Source organism: Excalfactoria chinensis, chromosome 24 (genome assembly GCF_039878825.1).
Source record: "Excalfactoria chinensis isolate bCotChi1 chromosome 24, bCotChi1.hap2, whole genome shotgun sequence".
NCBI classification, from domain to species: Eukaryota; Metazoa; Chordata; class Aves; order Galliformes; family Phasianidae; genus Excalfactoria; species Excalfactoria chinensis.
This window is the reverse complement of record NC_092848.1, coordinates 1,824,235-1,848,991: the sequence shown is the minus strand read 5'-3', so window position 1 is coordinate 1,848,991 and position 24,757 is coordinate 1,824,235. Positions and strand designations below refer to the sequence as shown.

Here is a 24,757-nt window from a genome sequence, read left to right as displayed (position 1 = left end):
CCAACTCAACCACTTTGGGGTCCCCAATCCATGTGCTTTGGGGTCCCCAACTCAATGACTTCAGTCTCCCTAACCCAGGCATTTGGGGTCCCCATCTCAACTCTTTCGGGGTCCTCATTCCTGATACCTCAGTATCCCCATCCTGAACTCTTTGCGGTCCCCATTCCAAGCGCTTCGGGATCCAATCCTCTTTAGGATCCCCATCCCAACTTCTTCATGGTCCCCATCCCACCCCTCTCTCCCAGCTCTGGGGGTGCCATGTATGCGTGTGCAGACTTTGGGGGGGGGGGGATGGCGGGTTGTCTCCTATTGGCTGAGGGGCCGTCCAAAATCCCCCATGCTCTCCCGCGCAGGCTGCGATGGGTCCCACCTCTCGGCGCCTTCGGACCGTATATAAGGGCAGGCAAAGGGCTGGGAAAAGCAGTAGGAAGTTTCTGCTGGGGTCTGGATTGGAGCTGCGGAGTGAGATCGGCCCTGAATGACCCGACCTTAAGACAAAGAGCCCCAAAGAGTCTACATGTCTAATATTTAGACATGTTCAGCTTTGTGGATTCTCGGTTACTGCTGTTGATAGCAGCGACTGTACTACTCACCCGCGGGCAAGGAGAAGAGGACAGTAAGTAGCGGGATGGGGTGGAAGGAAAAAGGGTTGCGTCCTATGGGAAAGAAGAGAAGGAAAATGGAGTTAAATAAGGGGGGGAATCGGGCTGGAGGAGGAAGGGGGGCAGTGGGGTGTGTGGGGTGTGTGGGGCTGCGGCCAACAGGAGGAGGGCAGAAGGGTGGAGGGAGAAAAGAGAGGAGGTGGGAGATGGGGAAAGTGAGGAGAGGGGGGAGAAGGGGGAGAGGGAGGAGAGGGGAGATGGGGCCCGGCCCCCGGCTCTGCCAAAGCCATCAGGAAAGAATTAGAAAAGTCTCAGATGATTCATAAGGAAAACGTTCTGGCCGCCCCATAGCGCTGCCCAGACATCGGGGCGGGGGGAGAGGAGCGTCCTGTCTGGTTGTGGGGTGGGTGGGGGGGGCACAGATGGGGTCATTCTGCACCCCGAGAGCCACCGGTACAAGGAGACGGGGGGCACTGGGATGGCACTGGGATGGCACTGGGATGGCACTGGGATGGTGCCAGGCTGCGCCGCGTTGCTCCAAGCGTTGTCCATTCCCAGGGGTTCCGTTTTTGGTTGCATTTATGGGTTTTTTGGCTCTTTTTGGGGGCAGTTTCCCTGCCGGGCCCATTCCCACCCGTTGTGCAGCTTCTCCTTTGGCACCGAGCGCCCCACGTTGTGCAACGCGCCCGGCAACGCCCGCAGCACCACGGGCTGCTTTGCATGTCGGTGTGCCACGTTTTGGGGTCGATCCTGCATTTCTTGGGGTCGATCCCGCCTTTTTAGGGGGTGACGTTTTGCATTTTGCAATGGCGTTCTGCACTCTTCGGGCTCTGCTTTGCAATTCGGGGGTTGGCGATGCTGCAGTTTTTTGGGGGCGTCGATTTTTTGCCTTTCTCTTTGCATTTTGCTTTTGCATTTACTTTTGGTTGGGGTGGGGTGGGGTGTGTGGGGGGGAACAACCCGACGTCCTGCATTCATTGCATTTCATCTCATTGCATTTCATCTCATTGCATTTCATCTCATTGCACTGCATTGCATTTCTCATTGCACTGCATTGCATTTCTCATTGCATTGCATTGCGTTTCTCAGCCTTTGGACTCCCTTAAAGCACTTTGTTACAGAACTTCTCCCCTTTGCCATCGCTCAGCAGAGCGGCCCCACAACCCCCACAACCCCCCCCCCCCCCCTCCTTCTTTCTCCTCCATCTCCGGTCCCCCGGCTCCACTATGGGGCCGCCCCATTCCCTGGCAGCCTCCCCACACTCGGCAGCTCCCACATCTGGCCCCGTCCCGCCCCATCCCGGCTCTAATTTCAACCCAGACGAGGGGGGGATCCCCCGATCCCGGCACCGCCCCGCACTCTCCCCCCTTCCCCATCGTATCCCCCCCCCCCCCCCCGGCTATTTTCCTTGGCCCCCGGGTTCGGGACGCTGCTGCCGGCCGGGGGTTTTGTTTAAATTCCAGACTAAGTGGGAAGAGCCGATGGCGGCCGCGCTATTCCCGTGTCACAGAGCCCGGGTTGATGAGAACCAGATGAAGGGAGAAGCTGTGGCTGCCGAGCGGGAGCGCTGCGGGGAGGGAGGGAGGGGGGGGAGCTCAGCCTTTCCCTATTGACCCTCCCGGTAAACCCCCCCCCCCCTCCTCCTCCAACCCCCCTATTAGTCCAGACCGGGAGCTGCGTCCAGGACGGGCTGACGTACAACGATAAGGATGTGTGGAAACCCGAACCGTGCCAGATCTGCGTCTGCGACAGCGGCAACATCCTTTGCGACGAGGTGCTTTGCGAGGATACCTCGGAGTGCCCCAACGCCGAAATCCCCTTCGGAGAATGCTGCCCCATCTGCCCCGATGTCGACGGTACAGCTTCAGACCCCCCCCATCATCCTCCCCATCCTCCCCCTGTCCCCCTCGGGGTGGTTGTGGGCTGCTGCCCCCCATCTAAACACCGCTCCTTCCTCCCGCAGCCTCCCGTGTCTACACAGAGAATGCTGGAGTAGAGGTAACCACCGCTGACCCCCAAAACCCTTTGGCTGCCCTAAAACACCCCCCCGGATCCCCCTTTGGGACCATAACCACCCCCCTCACCTCTCCCCCACAGGGTCCTAAAGGAGACACCGGCCCCAAAGGAGACAGGGTGGGTACCCCGGGCACCCAGCCCTGCACACACCCACATCAGGTGCCCCACTGCTGCTCACCCCTTCTCCCCCCCAATAGGGACTCCCCGGCCCCCCTGGCAGAGATGGCATCCCTGGACAGCCTGGCCCCCCGGGACCCCCAGGCCCTCCAGGACCTCCAGGCCTCGGCGGAGTGAGTATGAGGGGGGGTCCCCATCCACACACCCCATTGCTGGGGTCTCCCCTGTGTCCCCCCCCCCTTCCCAACTCAGCCCTTTCTCTCCCTCTGCCCCACAGAACTTCGCTCCTCAAATGTCTTATGGATACGATGAGAAATCGGGTGGCATGGCGGTGCCCGGCCCCATGGTGAGTGGGGGGCTGGGGGGAGGGGAGTGGGGTTGTGATGGGGACAGATGTGGGGTGGCAATGGGGATAGGGATGGGGTGGCAGTGGGGACAGTGTTGGGGTGGCAATGAGAATAAGGATGGGGTGGCAATGGGAACAGGTGGAATGGCAAAGGGAAAGGGGTGGGGTGTTAATGGGGTCAGGGATGGGGGTGGTAAGGGGGACAGGGATGGGATGGCAATGGGAACAGGGATGGGATGGCAATATGGACAGTGATGAGGCGGCATTGGGAGCAGGGATGGGGTGTCAGTGGGGTCAAGAAGGGGTGGTGACGGGGACAGGGAATGGGTGGGGATGGGGATGTCAATAGAGAGAGGGACTGGGTGGCAAAGGAGACAACAAAGGGTGGTAATGGGGACAGCCATGGGGTGGTGATGGGGACAGTGTTATGGGTATATGGGTGCCAATCAAGATGGGGATAGGGTGGCAATGGGGACAGCGAGGGGTGGTGATAGGGAAAGGGATTGGGGAACAATGGGGGCATCAATAAGGTGGGAATGGGGGCAAGGATGGGATGGCAATGGGGACAACATGATGGGGACAGCAATGGGGTGGTGATGGGGAAAAGGGTTGGGTAGCAGTGCAGACATCAATAGGGTGGGACTGCAGACAGGGATAGGGTGGCAATGGGGACAAGAAGGGGTGGTGATGGGGACAGAGATGAGGATGGGTGCCAGCAGGACAAGGATACAGTGGTGCTGGGGATGGGTAATGGGCAGCAATAAGGAGACCAGAGGGGTAGCAATGGGACAGGGATGGGGTGGCAATGGGAAGAGGGACGGGCTGGTGATGGGGATGTCAGAAAGGCAGCAATAAAATAGGGACAGTGGGGACTGAAATTGGTGCTGGGGACAGAGATGGTGGAGGGGCAGGAGGGACATTAACAGGACAGTAAGGAGACAAAGTGCTGGGGCTGAGTGTAGGGTGGTGCTGGGGACAGAAATGGGGTGACAAAGGAGACATCAGTGGGGTAGGAATGGGGTGGGGATGTGCTGATGCAGCAATGGGACAAGGAGGGGAAGGGGGTGGCACACATTCAACTGTCTCCTTGCCCCCCCCCCCCCCCAGGGCCCTGCTGGACCCCGTGGTCTCCCTGGCCCCCCTGGTGCTCCTGTAAGTATCTCCTCCTCCTCCACTGCTCATTTAGGGGACCAAGCCCCCCCAAGGACCCTTCTGTGGGTGCCCTTGGGGGTGGGGGTGGGCACAGGTTGGGTGAGGGCAGGATGCAGCATCCCCCCTTATGTGTAAGGAAACCCACAGTGATGGGAATCCATATGGGGTGTGGGGGGGTCTGAACTCATCACTGGGGTCTTCAGACCCATCTTTCTCCTTTTCTAACCCATTTTCCTCCCTTTTTTCCCCCCATTGAACTGCAGGGCCCTCAAGGTTTCCAAGGTCCCCCTGGTGAACCTGGCGAGCCCGGTGCCTCTGTAAGTGCAGGGACTGCAGCTGTACCCCCAACCCCCAGCAATGCTGGGAGGGGGTAGAGGGGCACTGGGGAGCTCTGCGCCCCCCCACAGCCCCTCACACTCCTTTCCTATCTCCTAGGGACCCATGGGCCCCCGTGGCCCCGCTGGCCCCCCTGGCAAGAACGGCGATGATGTAAGCAGCAATGGGTCGGACCCCCACCCCAATCTGGTGGCACTGCCCCCCCCTGAGGACTCGATGCTGTGGGGCTGTGCCACCAACCGTGTCCTTGTCCATAGGGTGAAGCTGGCAAACCTGGCCGTCCTGGCGAGCGCGGCCCCCCTGGCCCCCAGGTGAGGCTCTCCCCAAGGTGGGGGGACCCACAGCCTGCCCAGCACACAGGGGATGGGGTACAGGGACCCTCTATACCCCACTGTGGCTCTGTGTCACCCCATGGCCTTTCCTTGTAGGGCGCACGTGGTCTCCCTGGAACTGCTGGTCTGCCAGGCATGAAGGGACACAGAGTGAGTGCCACATCCCCCCCCTCTGCACCCACATGATGTGGGGCGAGCTGGGAACACCCCCAAGTCGGAGACACCCCCATGGTACCCCAACAGCCAGCCTATGGCCAATGGCAGAGCTGGGGGTGGGGGCTGGGGGCACTGCAGGTGCTGCTGCTGACCCCCCTCCTCTGCCCCCCAGGGCTTCAGTGGTTTGGATGGTGCCAAGGGTGAGCCTGGCCCCGCTGGTCCCAAGGTGAGCGATGCTGCTGGGGCAGCCCACCCACCCAACCCCACTTTAGGGTCCCACTTTGGGGCAGAAAAGCCATTTTTGGGTATTGTTCTGATTCTTGTTTGTTGTCCTAGGGTGAGCCTGGCAGCCCTGGAGAGAACGGAGCTCCTGGGCAGATGGTGAGTGCCGGGTGGGTGCTATTGGGGGGGGGGGGGGGAGACACAGAGGGGCTGCATCCTTAGGGGTGCTGGTGGGAGGGGGGCTTAGCAATGAAGGTGGCCAGGGGAGGGACACAGAGATGCTAAGGGGAAAGCAGCCCACCCTGATCCCACCCTTCTGTCCTCTGCAGGGTCCTCGCGGTCTTCCCGGCGAGAGAGGCCGCCCCGGTCCATCCGGTCCCGCTGTGAGTATTGGGGACCCCGGGGCTCGGCCCACCCCGGTACCCCCCCCCCCCGCTCTCCATCACGGCCTCAGCTCACGGCCGCTTCTTTCCCGCAGGGCGCTCGCGGTAACGACGGTGCTCCCGGTGCTGCCGGTCCTCCCGTGAGTGTCCCCGCCCCCCCCGAGCTGCCCCCGACCCGGCCTGGAGGGGTCTCCTGCGAAGGGTCCTCATCCCAGCGCCCCCCTGCCCGGTGAGCCCGATGCGCCTCGCGGTTCCGGTCTGACCCATCCATCCTCTCCCCCTTGTAGGGCCCAACCGGACCCGCGGGTCCCCCCGGCTTCCCCGGCGCTGCTGGCGCTAAGGTAGGAGCTCGGCCTCGGCCCCGCCGCCCGGTTCTGGGGGCTGTGGGTTGGGGTCTTTCCTCCCCCGTATCCCCGAAGCTCCGCAGCGGGCGCAGTGCCCGTCGGTGGCGCAGAGCGGGCGCTGCCAACAGGGAAAGGAGGAGCGGGGCGGCCCGGCCGTGACTCTTCCTCCCTCCTCTTCCTCCCCAGGGCGAAACGGGTCCCCAAGGTGCTCGAGGTAGCGAAGGTCCCCAAGGTGCCCGTGGTGAACCCGGTCCTCCCGGTCCCGCTGGCGCTGCCGGTCCCGCCGTGAGTGCCGCCCCCCCCCGCTCCGCCCTTCAGCCTCACGTCGCTCCGGCTCCCCCGTAACCCTCCTCTTCCTCCCGTTTCTCTCCTCCAGGGTAACCCCGGTGCCGACGGTCAGCCCGGTGCCAAAGGTGCTACGGTGAGTGGTTGGTGCCGCGCCGCGTTACCGCACGGGACCCCCGGTGGGGGGGGATCCCCGCACCCTCACCGCCCCTCTACCTGTCCCGTAGGGCGCTCCTGGCATTGCCGGTGCCCCCGGCTTCCCCGGTGCTCGCGGTCCCTCCGGACCCCAAGGTCCCAGCGGTGCCCCCGGACCCAAAGGAAACAGCGTGAGTTCCTCCTCATCCCCCCCTTCCCCTTTTCCCCCTGGTGGGGGCTCAGCTCTTCTCTCCAGCGCTGGTTTGGAGATGGGGCACCGAGCTGACGGCTCCACCCGGCCTCACCTCCGCACCCCCACGGCACGATGAGCTGCCGGGGGTGGGGGGGGGGGGGGGGGGCTCAGCATCCCGCAGCACCAACACGGTTCTAAGCATCTCCCCTCCTCTTCCCCAGGGTGAACCCGGTGCTCCGGGCAACAAAGGTGACACCGGTGCCAAAGGCGAACCCGTAAGTTCCCCCCGGTGCCACCGACGCTCAACGCAGCCCCGGCTCAGCCGCTCCTCTGGGCCGCTCACCCCGTTCTCCCCCCTCAGGGTCCCGCTGGTGTTCAAGGCCCCCCCGGCCCCGCCGGTGAGGAAGGCAAGAGAGGAGCTCGTGGAGAGCCCGGCCCTGCTGGGCTGCCCGGTCCTGCAGGTGAACGGGTGAGTCCCCCTTGTCCCCCCCCCCACCTCGGCCCGGTGTCCCCGCGGGCACCGCCCGCACCTCGACGTCTCCGCTGGAGCATCTCGGTGTCCTGAAGCATCTTGAAGCCCCCATTGGTGGCTCAGCCCCACAGCTGTGCCCCATAGGATCCCCCCACCCGGCTCTGACCGCTCTCCCTTCCCTCTCAGGGCGCTCCCGGTAGCCGCGGTTTCCCCGGTGCTGACGGTATCGCCGGTCCCAAGGTGGGTTTTCCCTCCTGTTTGAGCGCACGTCGGCGCTCAGCGCTGCGCCCCCTCCCCATCCCGGGTCGCGATAACCTCCGTTCCCACGCAGGGTCCCCCCGGAGAGCGCGGTGCCCCCGGCGCCGTCGGCCCTAAAGGATCTCCCGGTGAAGCCGGACGTCCCGGAGAACCCGGTCTCCCAGGTGCCAAGGTGAGCGCTAAGGGGGCACGGTGAGGTGGGCAGAACCAACTCCAGGCCCTGCCCACGTCCAGCCCTAAAACCCACCCCGAGCCCCGTGCCCTAACCCGGCCCTATCGCTCCTCCCAGGGTCTGACTGGAAGCCCCGGCAGCCCCGGTCCCGACGGCAAAACCGGACCCCCGGTAAGTAACCCCCACGACCACCCCCCCCCCCCCTCCTCACTCCCTTACCGTGCAGTTCAATGACGGGCTCTTTGCTTCCCCCCCCCCCCCATCACAGGGTCCCGCTGGTCAGGATGGTCGCCCCGGCCCCCCCGGTCCCCCCGGAGCCAGAGGTCAAGCTGGTGTGATGGGTTTCCCTGGTCCTAAAGGTGCTGCGGTGAGTAAACATGGATGGGATGCTCAAAGAAGGGGGATCGGGGGGGGGGGGTTCTTATAGGTACAGGGTTTCATGTCAGATCTGAGGCTCTCACAGAGCCCCATTGGGGGTGGGGGGGTCAGGGGATGCGTCCCTATATGTGTGTGTTTATGGGGGGGGATGCATCCCACAGTGCTGTGATTCTGGCACGTATCTCACCCCAACTCTTTTGCTTTCAGGGTGAACCTGGCAAACCCGGTGAGAGAGGAGCTCCTGGTCCCCCCGGTGCTGTTGTAAGTGTTCCCAGGGATGGCTCTATAGGGTCAGAAAACCAAATGGGGTTATAAATGGGGTTTGGGAACAGCAGCTCTGGTGACCATCGGTCCAGGCTGGTGGCTGCCAGAAGTTCAGGATCCAGGGCAGCAGGGAGGTGACGTGGCAGCAGAATCCTTCCAGGGATGCCACAGTCCTATACCACACCTTGCTAACGGCACAGCCCCATAGGATCGCAGTATTTGGCCCCATCAGCTCACAGCACAGCCCTATAGACTCACAGTGCATGGCCCTATGGGCTCGTAGCACAGCCCTATAGACTCACAGCACAGCCCCATAGGCTTACAGCACACAACCCCATAGGCTCACACTATAGCCTTGTAGGTTTGCAGAACGTGGCCCTATAGACTCAGCACAGCCCTATAGACTCACAGTGCATGGCCCTGTGGACTCGTAGCACAGCCCCATTGGCTCACAGCACAGCCCCAAAAGTTCACAGTGCGTGGCCCTATAGACTCCCAGCACAGCCCCATAGGCTTACAGCACACAGCCCCATAGGCTCACAGTGTATAGCCCTATGCGCTCACAGCATTTGGCCCCATAAGCTCACAGCACAGCCCCATAGACTTACAGCACAGCCCCATAGACTTACAGCACAGCCCCATGGGTTCACAGCGCAGCCCCATAACCTCACAGTACGGCACAGCCCCATAGACTCACAGTGCACGGCCCTAAGGGCTCATAGCACAGCCCTATAGGCTCACACTATAGCCCTATAGGTTCACAGTGCCCCATAGTTTCACAGCACAGCTCCGTAAGCTTATAGTGTATGACCCCATAGGCTCACAGCACAGCCCCATAGGTTCACTGTGCACAGCCCCATAGTCTCGCAGCTCAGCCCCATAGGCTCACAGCTCAGCCCCATAGGCTCCCAGCTCTCAGCCCCATAGGCTCCCAGCTCAGCCCCATGCACTCGGAGCACCCAGGGGTGCATGCAGTGCTCTGAGCCCCTCCTCCCCCCGCAGGGTGCTGCTGGTAAGGATGGTGAAGCCGGTGCCCAGGGTCCCCCCGGCCCCACTGTGAGTATCCGTGCCCCCTCCCCTCACCGTGCACTATTGATGCAATGGCTGCTCTGCCCCCTCCCCCTCACTCTTCTCCCCCCTCCCGCAGGGTCCCGCTGGAGAGAGAGGTGAACAAGGTCCCGCTGGAGCCCCCGGCTTCCAGGTGAGGGGACATGGCCGCCTGGTGACAGCGTAACATCCTCCCTTTGTGTCCCACATCCCCCCCCTTCATCTCTCCTCCTCTTCCCCTTCAGGGTCTGCCCGGTCCTGCTGGTCCCCCCGGAGAGGCTGGCAAACCCGGCGAGCAGGTGAGTTCCATCCCTACGACCATCCATCCCCATGGAGGCAATGCCCTAATGAGCTCCATCCCATAACCTCCATCCCATCCATAGGGTGTCCCCGGAGATGCCGGTGCTCCCGGTCCCGCTGGTGCCAGGGTGAGTTGAAGCTTCCCCCTCCCCCCATATCCCCATATCCCATATCCCATATCCCATATCCCATATCCCATATCCCCATATCCCCATATCCCCATATCCCCATATTTCATATTCCATATTTCATATTCCATATTCCATATCCCATATCCCATATCCCATATCTCCATATCCCATATCCCCATATCCCATATCCCCATATCCCATATCCCATATCCCATATCCCATATCCCCATATCCCATATCCCATATCCCATATCCCCATATCCCATATCCCATATCCCATATCCCCATATCCCATATCCCATATCCCCATATCCCATATCCCCATATCCCCATATCCCATATCCCATATCCCATATCCCATATCTCCATATCCCATATCCCATGTTCCTCTCCTCCTCCCACAGGGTGAGAGAGGTTTCCCCGGTGAACGCGGTGTCCAGGGTCCCCCTGGCCCTCAGGGTCCTCGTGGTGCTAATGGTGCTCCCGGAAACGATGGTGCTAAGGTGGGTCTGGGGTCTTCCCTTTGTTTTAATGGGCTGAGGTCGGCTCCGGGCTGTGCCTGCAGATGGAGCCCTGTGTTCCCTTTAACCCCCGTGGCTGTTTCTCCCCTCAGGGTGATGCTGGTGCTCCCGGTGCCCCCGGAAACCAAGGACCCCCCGGGCTGCAGGGGATGCCCGGAGAACGCGGTGCTGCCGGCCTGCCAGGCGCCAAGGGTGACAGAGTACGTGTGTCCCCCCCCCCCATTATCCTCCTCCTACCTTCAGCCCCCTCCCCTCCCACAGCCGGGTCACTCCGTGTCCCCCATTGCTGGGAGCAGAGCGTGACTCTCCCCTGAGCCAAGTGGGGCTGCTGCTCCCTATGGACCCACCTGGCTGTGCCCCACGGGTGACCCTCTATTCCTTCTCCCCCTCACCCCAATAGGGTGACCCCGGTCCCAAAGGTGCTGACGGCGCTCCTGGCAAAGATGGTCTCCGTGGTCTGACCGGCCCCATCGGCCCCCCCGGCCCTGCTGGTGCTCCCGGTGACAAGGTGGGTTCATCTGGATGCTATGGGGAGGTGTCCCCGTGCCTCCCCCCCCCCTTATACACCCCCATACAACCGCTCTGACCTCACAGCCTTTCTTCCTCTTCCTCCCCTCCCTCAGGGTGAAGCTGGTCCCCCCGGCCCTGCTGGCCCCACTGGTGCCCGTGGTGCCCCTGTAAGTGTCCTCATGCTGTAGGTGACCTTGGTGACCACCCTTGGTCCCCCCATTCCCCATGTGACGGTTACCCTCCCTATATTCCCCTTTAGGGTGACCGTGGTGAGCCCGGCCCTCCCGGTCCTGCTGGATTTGCTGGCCCTCCTGTAAGTATCCATATAGATGTGCCCCCCCCCCCCGGACCCCCTCCCACCCCACACTATACCCCTCTCACCCCCATGCTCTGCCCCATAGGGTGCCGACGGCCAGCCTGGTGCTAAAGGTGAAACTGGGGATGCTGGAGCCAAAGGTGACGCTGGCCCTCCTGGCCCTGCTGGCCCCACTGGTGCTCCCGGCCCTGCCGTAAGTCACCCCCCAAAGCTGCCCCCTATGGAGATGACCCCACAGCGTGGCTCACCCCTCTCTTCCTTCCCTCCCTTTCCCCCTATAGGGTGCTGTTGGTGCTCCCGGTCCCAAAGGCGCTCGCGGAAGCGCTGGACCTCCTGTAAGTATATGGGTCTTATAGGGTATATGGGTCTTATGGGGTATATGGGTCTTATGGGGTATATGGCTCTTATGGGGTATACGGCTCTTATGGGGTATACGGCTCTTATGGGGTATACGGCTCTTATGGGGTATATGGCTCTTATGGGGTATATGGCTCTTATGGGGTATATGGCTCTTATGGGGTATATGGCTCTTATGGGGGGGGTTGTGTGGCCCTATGGGTTGGGGGGGATGTGGGCACGTGCACCCATGGGTGGCTCAGCCCCCTCCTGTGTTTCACCCCTAAACGATAGGAGCCTATCCCAAAGCATTTGGGTGGGTGACACCATGTGTGGGGAGGGGGGTTGGTCGCATGGGGGGGCCCCCACTCAAAGCTGTACCCCCCCAAATGGGGTCAGCACTTCCCTCCATGCTGCTGGTCCATAGGGCAGCAGGAGGAGCCCCCATGTGGGACGCAGCCCCCCCTGACCGCAGTGTTTCTCCCCCTCAGGGTGCTACTGGTTTCCCTGGTGCTGCTGGAAGAGTTGGTCCTCCCGGCCCCTCGGTGAGTGCTGTGCCCCCCAACAGGGGCAGGATGTGGGGTGTGTGTGTGGGGGGGTTGCTGGCACCATGGGGCAGTGTGGATGCCAGGCAGGGCTCCAGCCGGCTCCACGTGGCCACCGTGACCCATTTGGCACCAAACTCCCCTGGCACCGTGGTCTGATTGCATCACCCCCCCTCCATACACAGGGTAACATCGGCCTTCCCGGCCCCCCTGGTCCCAGCGGTAAGGAAGGTGGCAAAGGACCCCGTGGTGAGACCGGCCCCGCTGGCCGCCCCGGTGAACCCGGCCCTGCTGGTCCCCCCGGACCCCCCGGAGAGAAAGGCTCCCCCGGTGCTGACGGCCCCATTGTAAGTCACCCCACAGCAGGTCGTGTCACCCCATTGTTCTGCCCTCCATTGGGTTGTGCCCACATTGAGCTGCTGCTCGTCCCCCCCAGGGCGCTCCCGGCACCCCCGGACCCCAAGGTATTGCTGGTCAGCGTGGTGTGGTCGGTCTCCCTGGACAACGGGGTGAGAGAGGCTTCCCCGGCCTGCCCGGCCCCTCTGTGAGTACCCATGGGACCCCCAGACCCCTCAGCTCACCGTGTAGCCCCCCCTGGGGCTGATGGATGCTCCTTATGTCTGACCCCTCTGTGCTCTCTGCTCCATAGGGTGAACCCGGCAAGCAGGGTCCCTCAGGTTCCCCTGGTGAGCGCGGTCCTCCCGGCCCCATGGGCCCCCCTGGCCTTGCTGGTCCCCCTGGTGAAGCTGGACGTGAGGTAGGTGAAGGCTGGGTGTGCTCGTGGCACCCATGGGTGCTGGGTTGAGGTTGTAAGCATCCCTCATCCTAACGAGTGGCTTTGGGGTCTTGCTGTCCTATAGGGCGCTCCCGGTGCTGAAGGTGCCCCTGGTCGTGACGGTGCTGCTGGTCCCAAGGTGAGCACCCACGGGTGGGGTGATGGTTTGGGGTGGTGGGGCTGTGCTGATCCATGCTTATATCTTCCTCCTCCTCCTCCTCCTCTCAGGGTGACCGTGGTGAGACCGGCCCTGCTGGCCCCCCTGGTGCTCCCGGTGCCCCCGGTGCCCCCGGCCCTGTCGGTCCTGCTGGCAAAAATGGAGATCGTGGTGAGACCGTAAGTGTCTGCTCTGCTCCCGGACAGCCCCATATGTGCCCTCCCAGCCCCACTTCTCCATCTGAGCACTGACCCAGTTCAAGTTTGGCTTCAGAACCGTCCCTGTGTTGGATCCTGGCTGCCCAGCGGGGCGATGTGACCCCGTGTCCCACGTAGGGTGATGCCCCGCAGTTGTTGCTGTAGGGTGATGCTCTGACCGTTCCCTTCTCTCCTGTCCCAGGGTCCTGCTGGTCCCGCTGGCCCCCCCGGTCCCGCTGGTGCTCGTGGTCCTGCTGTAAGTTGGTGTCCCCCTTCCTGCGTCCTTCTTTGTCCTTCCTTGTCCCCGTGGATATGGGGACGGCGTGCTGCTGCTCAGGTCGCACTCAGCTCATCTCCTCCCATAGGGTCCCCAAGGTCCTCGTGGTGACAAAGGTGAAACCGGTGAGCAGGGTGACAGAGGCATGAAGGGCCACAGAGGTTTCTCCGGTCTCCAGGGCCCACCTGGTCCTCCTGTAAGTGCCCCCAGGTGTGGGGATGGCAGCAGCGGGTTCTGCCCCACATCCCGAGATGCTCACGGGGATTTCTCTTGTGCCCCGCTTTGCACAGGGCGCTCCTGGTGAACAAGGTCCTTCTGGTGCTTCTGGTCCTGCCGGTCCACGGGTAAGTGCCCAGCACACAGACACCCCATCCAGGGCTGAGCATCACAGGGCTGTATGGGGGACACGCAGTGTTAGGGTCCCACCTGTGCTCACCACCTCTCCTCTCCCATAGGGTCCTCCTGGCTCCGCCGGTGCCGCTGGCAAAGATGGTCTCAATGGGCTGCCCGGCCCCATCGGCCCCCCCTGGTCCCCCGCGGTCGCACCGGTGAAGTCGGCCCTGTTGTACGTATCCACCCCACCGTTACCACCTCTCCACCTGGCTCTGCTGCCTTCACCCACTCTCACCGCCCTCCTCCTTCTCCCTCAGGGTCCCCCCGCCCTCCTGGCCCCCCAGGTCCTCCCGGCCCCCCCAGCGGCGGCTTCGACTTCAGCTTCCTGCCTCAGCCCCCTCAAGAGAAGGCTCACGACGGCGGCCGCTACTACCGAGCTGACGACGCCAACGTGATGCGCGACCGCGACCTGGAGGTGGACACCACCCTGAAGAGCCTCAGCCAACAGATCGAGAACATCCGTAGCCCTGAAGGCACCCGCAAGAACCCAGCTCGTACCTGCCGGGACCTGAAGATGTGCCACGGCGACTGGAAGAGCGGTCAGTGCCCCCCCAGTGCCCCCCAGCAGCACCCAGCGCCTGCGGGGTCCTCCTCAGCTCCATCCCTCCTGGATGCTCCGACCTCCATCCCTCCTATCTGCTCCTCGCCTCCATCCTTATCACCCATCATGGGTCCTTGCCTCCATCCTTCCCACCCGCTCCTCACCTCCTGGATGCTCTCCCCCCTCCCCCTCTGTCTCTCACGGCTCTTCCTCACCTTCATCCTCCCACCCTCTCTTGGCTGTTCCTTATTTTATCCCTCCGTATTCCATCTCCCACGGCCGTTTCTCACTCCATTCTCCATCTCTCACGGCTCTTCCTCCCATCTTCTACTCTCAGGGCTTCTCGCTTCTTATTCCTCCATCCTCTGTTCCTCGTGGCTGCCTCACTTCCATCCTCATCCTCAATGACTGTTCCTCACCCCCATCCCCGTGTCTGGTGGCTGCTCCTCACCTCCAACCCCATCCCGTGTTCCTCCCCTTTACCTCCATCCCCATCCCCACTTCCTCCTCCCCTCCATCCCTTTTGGCCAATCCTCACCTCCATCCTCATCTCCCGTGGGCTGCTCCTCACCATCCCCATCCTTATCCTTCTTCCCCACCTCCAACCTCATGGCACTCCTCACCTCAACCCCCACCCCTCCTGGCCATTCCTCACCTCCACAATCATCCCTCCTCACCCCACAGCCCTTTTGTTGCCCCCTGACCCCATCTGTTGCCCCACAGGCGAGTACTGGATCGACCCCAACCAGGGCTGCAACCTGGACGCCATCAAGGTCTACTGCAACATGGAGACAGGCGAGACGTGCGTCCTACCCCACACAAGCCACCATTGCCCAGAAGAACTGGTACCTCAGCAAGAAACCCCAAGGAGAAGGAAGCACGTCTGGTTCGGCGAGACGATGAGCGACGGCTTCCAGGTGGGTGTGGGGGGAGATGTGGGCGGAGTGATGCAGCACTATAGGGTCCCTAACACTTCTTGCCCTTCAGTTTGAGTATGGCGGTGAGGGCTCCAACCCTGCTGACGTCGCCATCCAACTGACCTTCCTGCGCCTGATGTCCACCGAGGCCACCCAGAACATCACCTACCACTGCAAGAACAGCGTTGCCTACATGGACCCGAACACTGGCAACCTGAAGAAGGCTCTGCTGCTCCAGGGAGCCAACGAGAATCGAGATCAGGGCCGAAGGAAACAGCCGCTTCACCTATGGGGTCACTGAGGATGGCTGCACGGTGAGAGGCCGTGGGGATGGGGGACATGGAGATGGGGGTGGGGGGTATGGATGGGGGCTTAGGGATGTGGGGATATGGGGGTGGGAAATGTTTGGGAGGGGGATGTGGGGATGGGGGCATGGGGGGCGTCGAGATAGGGAATGTGGGAATGAAGGACAGAGGGATGTGGGGACATGGAGATGGGGGACCTGGGGATGGGGACATGTGGGTGGGGGACACAAGGTGGGGTAAGGTGGGTATGGGGATGTAGGGTTGGAGACCTAGGGACATGGGGACATGGGTATATGGGGTTGGGAAACATTTGGGTGGGACACATGGGGGTGGGGGATGTGGGGAACTGGGGATGGGATGGGGCACATGGGATTAGGGGACATGGGGACACAGGAATGGGATGGAAAACATCTGGATATGGGGCATGGGTGAAAGCGGGGATGGGGGTTTGGGGATGTGGGGATGAGGGGATGGGGGGACGCACAGGAGGGAGACATGAGGATGGGGGACATGGGGTGGACTTGGGGATGGGGGAGTGGGATGTGGGGTTGGGAGTGTAAGAAGGAGCACGAGGACGTGGGGGTGGGAGACACATAGAGGGGGTATATGGGGATGTGGGGATACGGAGACGTGGGGGGGATGGGGAGATGGGGAGGGGGGTTGGGGTGGGCATAGGGTTACCTGACGGCCTCGTCCCCACAGAGTCACACTGGAGCATGGGGCAAAACAGTCATCGAGTACAAGACGACGAAGACCTCACGTCTTGCCCATCATTGACTTGGCTCCTATGGACGTTGGTGCTCCAGACCAGGAATTTGGCATCGATATCGGCCCCGTTGCTTTTTGTAAACAGGAAAAAAACAAACTAAAAACCGACAAAAAAAAAACCCAACAAAAAACCCGAAACAAAAACCGAAAAAAAAAATACCAAAAAAAAAAAAAACCAACAAACGAACAAGAAAAAAAAAAAAGAAAAAAAAAAAAAAGGGCCGACGTGTGACAGGAGAGAGTAATAATTATAATAATTAATAAAAAAAAAAAAAAAGCCAAAAAAAAAAAAGGAGAAAAAAAAAAAAAAACAAATAATAATACATTTCACATGGACTTTTTTCAATCCGCGTCGGTTTTCTGCGCCATCCGAAACCAACATCCCCCCCTTCTTCCTCCCCTTCCCCATTAGAAATGAACCACCCCCCCCCCAACAACAACCAACCAACCAACCCCCCCCCCCAAAAATCATCATCAAACCAAAAAGGCTTGAAACCAAACGGAGCTCAAACCAATAGAGATGAGAAGAACAAAATAAATGGCTTTTTCAAAGCATACGCCAGGAAGTGGGCTTGCTTGCTTGCCCCCACCCGGAGCCCCCATGGCCATATCCCAATGCTGCCCCATAGTGGGCTGGGGGGAGCACACCCCCCAACCTCCCCCCACCACCCTTTCCTGCTGGGCTCTTCGCTTCTTGCACCTGCCAGCACCTTTCCATTATCCATCGTTGTCGCTCTTCCTATCCATGCGTTGGGTTTCCATTTGCCTTTAGGGGGGAGGTAGGTGGGGGGGGTTCCCTTTCCCCCCCCCCCCCCCCCTTTTTCCCCCTCTCTTTTTCTCACACAGCCTGAGCAGCCTGCGGACCCCCAACCACCCCAGCAACCCAACAGGAGCGAGCGGCCGGCGACCCATCGACTCATTTCCTCCTATCTGGAAGGCTACCTCACCGCTGTGGGTTTTTTTGCTTCATTGAGGGCTTTTTATTATTGTTCTTTTTTTAACCTAATCCTTTTAATTCTATTTTTTAGGGTTTATTATGGATATTTTTGACCATTTTTTTTTACAGCCATGCCGGGACTTTCCATGCCAGGTTCAGACCAAAGGTGCTACGTTCTCCACTATTTTTTACTCCTCCTCCCATTTATTTTATATATATATTTTTTTGCTATTTTTTTCCCCCTATTCAAGGCCTCCCCCCCAACCCATCCCCTCCACCCCAGGCCTCCTGTCCCAATATTCACTCTCTTTCCTATCGGTCCCATCTCTATGCTGGATCTTTGGTGCTACAGACACAGCGCTGTGACCGGGACACGGCCTGCGTTCATTTCAGACTTTCTGTTATTATTATCATTATTATTATTTTTAATTCACCTTTTTCTTTTTTTTTTGCTGACCAAATCCACTCGGGATTTTCCTAAAGGTGCTATTTCACCCCATATACCCCAGAGTAAAGAAACACCGAGCTGAGCTTAGCAGCTTTGGAAGGAAAGGAAAGCAAAGCAACAGGCGTTGAGCTCCCAGGCTCAGCAGGTGGCTCATTTCTGCCCGCATCTCCCAGCAGCTTCTCCATCCATCCATCCATTCCACCCCCACCCTCTCCATTCATCCATCCACTCATCCTTCCATCCTTCCTCCTTCCATCCATCCATCCATCCATCCATCCATCCATCCATCCATCACCATCCATCCATCCATCCATCCATAAACCCACCCACCAACCCAACCTTCCATCCAACCAACCATCCATCTCCTCAATCACCCACCCAAGCACTCAACCACCCAATCAACAACCCAACCATTCACCCAACCACCCACCCAACCAACCACGCACCCAACCACTCAATCAACTACCCAACCACCCACCCAACCACCCAACCATTCACTCAACCATTCACCCAACCACTCAACCACCCAATCAACAACCCAACCATTCACCCACCCAACCACCCACCCAACCATCCACTCAATCAACCAACAACCCAACCAACCACCACTCCCCCATCCATCCCTCCACTCACCCAGCCCTACTTTTCGCCCCAAACCCACCCGCTCGCCAGCCCACCTCCCGGCCCATCTCCATCTGTAACTAAAGGGGGTTTTCTTTTTAATCTGTGTATGAGAAAGGATTTGAGATGACGGCTTTCTTTCTTTCTTTCTTTCTTTCATTCTTTCTTTCTTTTTTCTTTTTCTTTTTTTCCCCTTCCATCAATTCTGTCGACTGCTGGAATAAAAGCATGTGAAATGATCCGACCCACCTGCTGCTCTTTGAACCTTCGTCTCTTCCCTCGTCGTTGGGGAAAATGGGGGTTTGGGGAATGGGGCTGGGGGAACCTCAGCCCCTGCTCTGTCCTCCCCTCTCTCCTCCTGCCGCGCTACTGCGCTCAGCGCTGCCACCTCTTCTCCTCCCCCCACCCTTCCTCCTCCTCCTCCTCGGTCAGCCCATAGGCTGAGAGAGAGAGAGGGGAGGGGGACAAGGAGCCACCCCCAGAGAGTGGGGGGAGTGGGATGGGGCTGGGGGCCAAGGGGGTGAGAGGGGGGGTGGTGGGGAAGGATGGGGAGGGGGGTGATGAAGGGGAGAGCAAGGAGCTGTTGGCACAAGGTGGGGGGGCACAAACACAGACACACCAACACACACACATGGGGTGCTCGAGGGAGCTGGGGGGGGGGGGGGAGGGGGGGCATAGATGCTGGGTGAGGGGGTGCATGAAAAGGGATGGAAATGGGGCAGGGGAGGTTTGCAGTCACTTGTGCACCAACGTGCCACGGTGTGCAAATGGACCACGGCGCTCTGGGCTGCCACGGTGCAAATCTTTGCACGCACACAGTGAGGGGCAGCAAGAGGTGCCCCCCCCCCTTTATAAGCAACCACTGGCTGTATGCTCAGGTGTGCAACAGGAGCAGCAGCAGCAGCACACGCGTGTGCCACGAGGCTCAGCACGGCCACCTTCACGCTGTGCGGGGCTGAAAGGGCCCTTTCTCTTCTCCATCCATCCCATCAATGCCTCCCCTTGTTCCCCCCCCCCCGAACACGCCCCTGTGTTTTCCTAACCCCCCCCCCCCCCCCGGCGCCTGCCCCGCTGCACTGAAAGAGGCTCTTTCCTTTGGCTGGGGTTGGGGGCTGCGGTGCCCCCTGGGGGGGGGCTGAGAGGGGGATACCAGGGAGAGAGAGGAGCAGCATCAGAGAGCAGAAGGAGCTCCGGGATGGTGCCCACAACCAGAAGGAGAACAGGTGAGAGCTGGGGGTGTCAGGGTGAACCCACACATGGGGACACCCCCCCACCCCCAAATCTGCCTTCTGGGAGCCCCTGTCCCCCATTCAGATCCCTCCTACTGCGAAAGGGGGAGGTGGGGGGTAAAGGAATGGGGAGGGGGGGGGAGGGGTGCAGGGTCACTGTGATGTATAGGGTTGGACCCCCAGATCCTTCCCCCCTTTCAGAGCTGCCAGGCTTGGCTGCCAGCATCAGGAAATAAAGCTGAGGAATCGAATCTCATTGCAAACAAAACCAAACTTTACCAGCAAAATCCCCCCCCCAACAGCTCACAGAAAGGAACTCACAGCAACCTCTTCTTTGGGGGGGGGGGGGGGGGGCAGAGCCACGCTGCCTGTTACCTGGAAATGGGGAGAAAATGGTCATTCCCCTTAAAAAAAACAATCATAAAGAGAGGGGCTTCCCCCATAGCTGCTATGGAAGGGTTTGAACCCCAACACAACGAGCCTGGGGGGGGGGGGGGGGGGGCTGGTGTGGGTTGGGTGGGCACAGCACCCACAGTGCCACCACCCCAATGGCATTCGGCTGCCCCCCCCCCCTTCCTTTAACTCACCGTTGCTGTGGGATCAAGGGGTCCGTGCCCCATCGGGGGGTCCCACCATGGGGTTGATGCGCTGCCCCGTGCGCACGTTGAACATGGGGAGGGTGGAGAGGGGCCGGGGGACGTCCGCGGCTGCGGGCCATGCTCCTCAGCTCCTCTGTGTCACCATGGATGGTGGTGTGGTGCACCAGCTGGATGCTGCCAAGGGGGGGAAGGGGTGTAAAGGGGGGGGTTCTGGGGGTCTTTCTTAGCAGAAAAGCCCCCGTGTGATGGCAGAGATGTCAAAGAGCTGCTGAGCTCTGAGCCCTGTAGGGTTGATGGGGTGTTGGAGTGGAGGGGGGACCCTTTGGGGGTGGGGGCACATCCAGGCTCCATCATCATCATCACCACCTCCAGCCCCCGGGCTGCCCCCACTCTGGAGGGTCTTAGGGGTCCCCTCTGAGTGATGTCACTCGTTGGCAATGAACCCATGATCCTTTGGTTCCGTGGCTCTGTGGTTCTGGTTCTCATCCTGTCCCTCTCCCCTGGCTCAGCTCCCCCCATCTCCCACCCCCAGCTCACCCCAAGGACTTACTCAGACGTCTCCAAGTCCCGCTTTGCCCTATAGAATGGATCAGAGATGGGGGAGAAGCAATCAATCAACCACACACTGTCCCCAAGCAAAGGGGCACCGCACTGGCACCTGGGGGGGGGGACAGAGACATGACCCCCCCCTTCCCAGATGCCCAACTCACACTCCCTCCCTACGGCAGCACATGAGGTGGCCCAGCACCACGCAGAGCAACGCAGCCACCGCCAACGGCACCAGCAACGTCACCAGGAAAGCAGGCAGCAGATCTGGGGGGGGGGATGTGGTGGGGGGGCTGGAAATCTCCGCTCCCTTTCTAACACCCCAGGACCCCAAACCACTCCTGGTGCCGTGGGGGTGGGCTGCACTTGTAGCTGGAAAGGAAAGGGAGGTCAATGTCAGGCATGGCCTGGGGGTAGGGGGGGATGTGGGGGGGGGGGGGGGGGGGTGGGGTCCTCACCAGGGTGAGGTTGCACCAGTGGATGGCAAAGTGGGGTGCGAAGGTGTCATAGCAGGAGGCGAGGGGCTGCTGCCCAGGCGGCAATGGAAGCGGCTCTGCGGGGAGCTGGCAGCCAGCAGGCAGGGGGAGAAGGCAGCGTGGGAGCCCACCTTCACATACACCCTGTATAGCACCGACAGCATGGGGTGACCCCCTGAGACCTGCTGTGTGGATCCAACCCCATCACCACCCCCCCAACACAGCCCGGCTCCCCTACCCCTCTTTGCGCCCCTCAATGGGCAGCGGGACGCGGCCCCCCCTGTCCAGAGCGGAGGTGATGTTGATGATGTGGACGTCGTGGGTGCTCCCATACAGCAGGACACTGCCTGCACAAACTGCTTCCTGCACCGCTTCGGGCAGCAGCTCCTCCACGTTGCGGGTTCCCCACCAGGAACTCAGCCTGATACGGAGGATCCCCCTCTGCAGGATGTGGGGCAGCCATGGGGGGCTGCTGCGTGTCCCTCCATGGGGCCTCAAGGACTGAGATTTGGGGGGGGTGGGGGGGGAAGGAACCCTCACCTGGAGATGGGGAGATGGAGATGATGAGCCGCTGTGCTGCTGTCTCGTAGGTGAGTCGGTTGGATGCCAGCACCTGCATGGTGGTTGGTTGCACCAAGGCCTTGCACGAGGCTGTGCACTTTTGCACGAGCCGTGCACATTTGCATGAGGCCATGCACTTTTGCATGAGGCCATGCACATTTGCATGAGGCCATGCACTTTTGCACGAGGCCATGCACATTTGCACGAGGCCATGCACATTTGCATGAGGCCATGCACTTTTGCACGAGGCCATGCACTTTTGCACAAGGCCATGCACTTTTGCAATAGGCCATGCACTTTTGCACGAGGGCCATGCACTTTTGCACTTACCTCAATGACATGTGTGCCCACCTCCGCAGCTGTGGGGCTGCCATAGAGGAATGCTGAGCTGTGGGGTCCACGTTGGGCACAATGCAGCCACCGGGGCAGGTCGGGGTGATCCCAGAGATGGGCATGGAAGGTGATGGGGGAGGTTTCTGGGTACCGGGGTGCATGGACAGACATGGGGACACGGGGACATGTGCCATCAGGCAGGACCCCATAGAACAAGGCCTCCCCAGCCCATGTGTCCCCATTGGTGTGAGCCCATGGAGCATCCTGCTCCTCTTTGGGGAGTGAAATGTCCCTATAATGGGAGGGATGGCCGTACAGCCCACCCAAGTGATGCCTGCCCAGTGTAAGCCAGTGCCCCCCAGCATCAGTCCTGGACCCCCCCCCCCCCCCCCCCAAGCCCCCCCTGCCCCGCTCCCCTCAGCCCCATCCTCACCATCCTCCTCCTCGCTCTCACTGAGGAGGCGTCCTGGAACAGCTCCTGCTCCAGCTCATGGACAAAGATGGCTCCAGTCTCAATGGATACATGGTGGTCGGGGAGGGTGGTCTGGATGCTCCCCAGGACGGTTTGGGTGCCCCCCAGGGCCAGGGCTGCAGTCAGGAATAGGGTCGGAGCCACAATGGGGGCACAGCTCCTCCCTGCCTCAGTTTCCCCATTTCCAGCACCCCCATGGCACACATGGCCGCCCCCAGGACACGTGTCCCAACAGTGCCAGCTATATTTAGGGAGGGGAAGGGGGACAGGAATAGGGACGGGGACACAGACGGGGACAGCCCCTTCCCCTCACCCTGCTCCCACCAAGCATAGGGGTCCCCTCTGTCCCCTTGTCCCCAGCCACGTCCCCACGCTGGTGTCAGGGCTGGTCACTTGCCTGCCAGAGCCCAGAGCTGCAGCACTGTGGCTGCCTCCATCTTTACCGGGAGCACTGCCAGCATCTGAGTGACAGTGACAGCAGGGTGACCTGGAGGGGGGGCCCCAAAAGGGGGTGGGGGGGATATACTGGGAATAGGTGGGACCACCCCCTGCCAACCCGGCCCCGTGTCACTGCTGCTGGGTGGTGGGATGGCAGCTGGGCTGTGGGATAAGTGGGGGGACTGGAGGGGACCAATGGGGGGTGGGGGCACAGTGGGGCAGCATGGCGCACAATGGGGCCAAAGTGGGGAACAGGAGGGCATTACAGGGCACAGTGGGTCACAATGGGGTGCAGTGGGGGACTGCAGGGTGCAGTAGGGAACAGCACAGTGGGATATCACTGGGCACAATAGGGCACAATGGGGGCACAGGGGGATATAACTGGGCACTATAGAGACCAACAGGACATAATGGGACACAGTGGGGCACAAGAAAGCCCAGTATGGGCCCAGTGTTGCACAATAGGATACAATATTAATAGGAATAGGATACAAGTGGGCACAGCAGGGCATGGGTGGGGCACAGTGGGATATCATTGGGCACAAGAGGGCACAAATGGGGCACAATGTGCACTATGGGGCACAGCATGACACAGTGCAGCATGTTTGGGGCACAGTAAGACACAAGTGGGCACAGAGGACACGATGGGGCACAATGGGGCACAATGGGGGCACAGTGGGGCACAATGGGGCACAATGGGGCACAGTGGGGCACAATGGGGCCCAGCAGAGTGCAGTGGGGATGAAGGGACTTGATGGGGCACAACATGACACGATGGGGCAGGATGGAGAGCAATGGGGCAGGATGGAGAGCAATGGGGCGCAGTGGGATGCGACTGGCCATGATGGGGCACAAGAGCACGAAGTGTCACCTCGGGGTTTGGGGACACTTGGGGACAGCTGAGTGCTTTCCAGCAAAGCACCAGGCCAGAAATGGTGCACTGCACATGCGTGTGCAAAAGGGAAGGGGGGGGGGGATGGAGAGCACATCTATGTGCACGCACACATGGGGTGGGGGATCCAAAGCCCCCCAGCATTGAGTAGGACTGGAGTTGGGGGGGGGGGGGCGTGATGCTATAGGGTTGGGGGGGGGGGGGGGGGTGAGCAAGCCCTGCAGAGGAAGGGGAAAAAGGGGGGGCTTGGGGAGGGGGGGGGGGGGCTGTCGCTTTGCCTCTGCGTCACGCCCGCGTCACGCACAAAGGGCTGTCGGGTGCTGCGAGCCGCTGCAGGGTCCTGCTGCCCGCAGCTGCACTCGTGGGGGGGGCCCGTGGGGATGGCATTGGGTTGGGGGGGGGGGGAGGAAGGGATGGTGTCCCCCATCCTGGCCCTCAGGCTGCAACCGTGTGTGTTGGTCATAGAAGTGCCTCCAATGTGGTGCTGTGCTGGGAGATCCGGTCCCTGCGGGGTCTGTTTGCTACAAAATATCCCCCCCCCCCCCCCCCCCCCCCCCCCTCCAGGCTGACCTTCTGGTTAAGGGGTGGGTGGGTGGGGTTGGTAGTTGCCTTAAAGGGAGGGTGGGGGGGGGTGGGTTTGATGGGGACAGAAAGTAAATGGGGATCCTAATGGGGATCCTAATGGGGATCCTAATGGGGATCCTATGGGGACAGCCAGGAGCATCCCAGGGCTGATGGAGTTCTGGGTTCGTGGGGGATCAGAGCAGGGAATGTGTGAACAGATCTGGGGGGGGCAGAGGGGGGACGTAGGAGGACACCCAGCAAGGGGCACAGGGACCGTGGGGGGGACAAAGAATGGGGGATATGGGGTTAAGACTGGGAGGATATGGGATGGGCACAAGGGAACCACACTGGAAGGACTAAGGGATGGGGGGGGGGACATGGAGATAGGGGGGTGTGCCAAAGGTGGGGGGCCAGAACTGGGGGGACCCAGGGACCATCCTGA

The 24,757-nt window shown here is 60.9% G+C and overlaps 2 protein-coding genes across 2 annotated transcripts; one reads left to right on the top strand and one right to left on the bottom strand.

Annotated features, from left to right (window-relative positions):
• The first annotated feature begins 392 nt into the window (after positions 1-392).
• On the top strand, positions 393-16,431 carry COL1A1 (collagen type I alpha 1 chain). Its single transcript, XM_072356873.1, is given in 56 exon segments — positions 393-616; positions 2,264-2,458; positions 2,566-2,600; positions 2,700-2,735; positions 2,816-2,908; positions 3,013-3,081; positions 4,189-4,233; positions 4,497-4,550; positions 4,669-4,722; positions 4,827-4,880; positions 4,998-5,051; positions 5,230-5,283; positions 5,394-5,438; positions 5,609-5,662; positions 5,758-5,802; positions 5,950-6,003; positions 6,193-6,291; positions 6,383-6,427; positions 6,519-6,617; positions 6,841-6,894; positions 6,981-7,088; positions 7,278-7,331; positions 7,423-7,521; positions 7,639-7,692; positions 7,790-7,888; positions 8,107-8,160; positions 9,166-9,219; positions 9,311-9,364; positions 9,456-9,509; positions 9,594-9,638; positions 10,046-10,144; positions 10,255-10,362; positions 10,563-10,670; positions 10,786-10,839; positions 10,932-10,985; positions 11,074-11,181; positions 11,270-11,323; positions 11,816-11,869; positions 12,055-12,216; positions 12,306-12,413; positions 12,519-12,626; positions 12,730-12,783; positions 12,873-12,980; positions 13,201-13,254; positions 13,364-13,471; positions 13,566-13,619; positions 13,731-13,805; positions 13,808-13,844; positions 13,926-14,207; positions 14,933-15,018; positions 15,020-15,067; positions 15,070-15,126; positions 15,197-15,376; positions 15,378-15,440; positions 16,134-16,193; positions 16,195-16,431. Coding segments are annotated over 56 exon segments (4,515 nt in total). The 5' UTR covers positions 393-534.
• A 3,586-nt stretch (positions 16,432-20,017) lies between these two features.
• Positions 20,018-22,858, bottom strand: SGCA (sarcoglycan alpha). The gene is given in 16 exon segments (XM_072356731.1): positions 20,018-20,046; positions 20,049-20,136; positions 20,138-20,207; positions 20,584-20,610; positions 20,744-20,871; positions 20,873-20,890; positions 20,892-20,951; positions 21,038-21,114; positions 21,117-21,199; positions 21,294-21,454; positions 21,456-21,496; positions 21,596-21,668; positions 21,947-22,092; positions 22,383-22,409; positions 22,412-22,537; positions 22,819-22,858. Coding segments are annotated over 16 exon segments (1,194 nt in total).
• Positions 22,859-24,757: the final 1,899 nt, after the last annotated feature.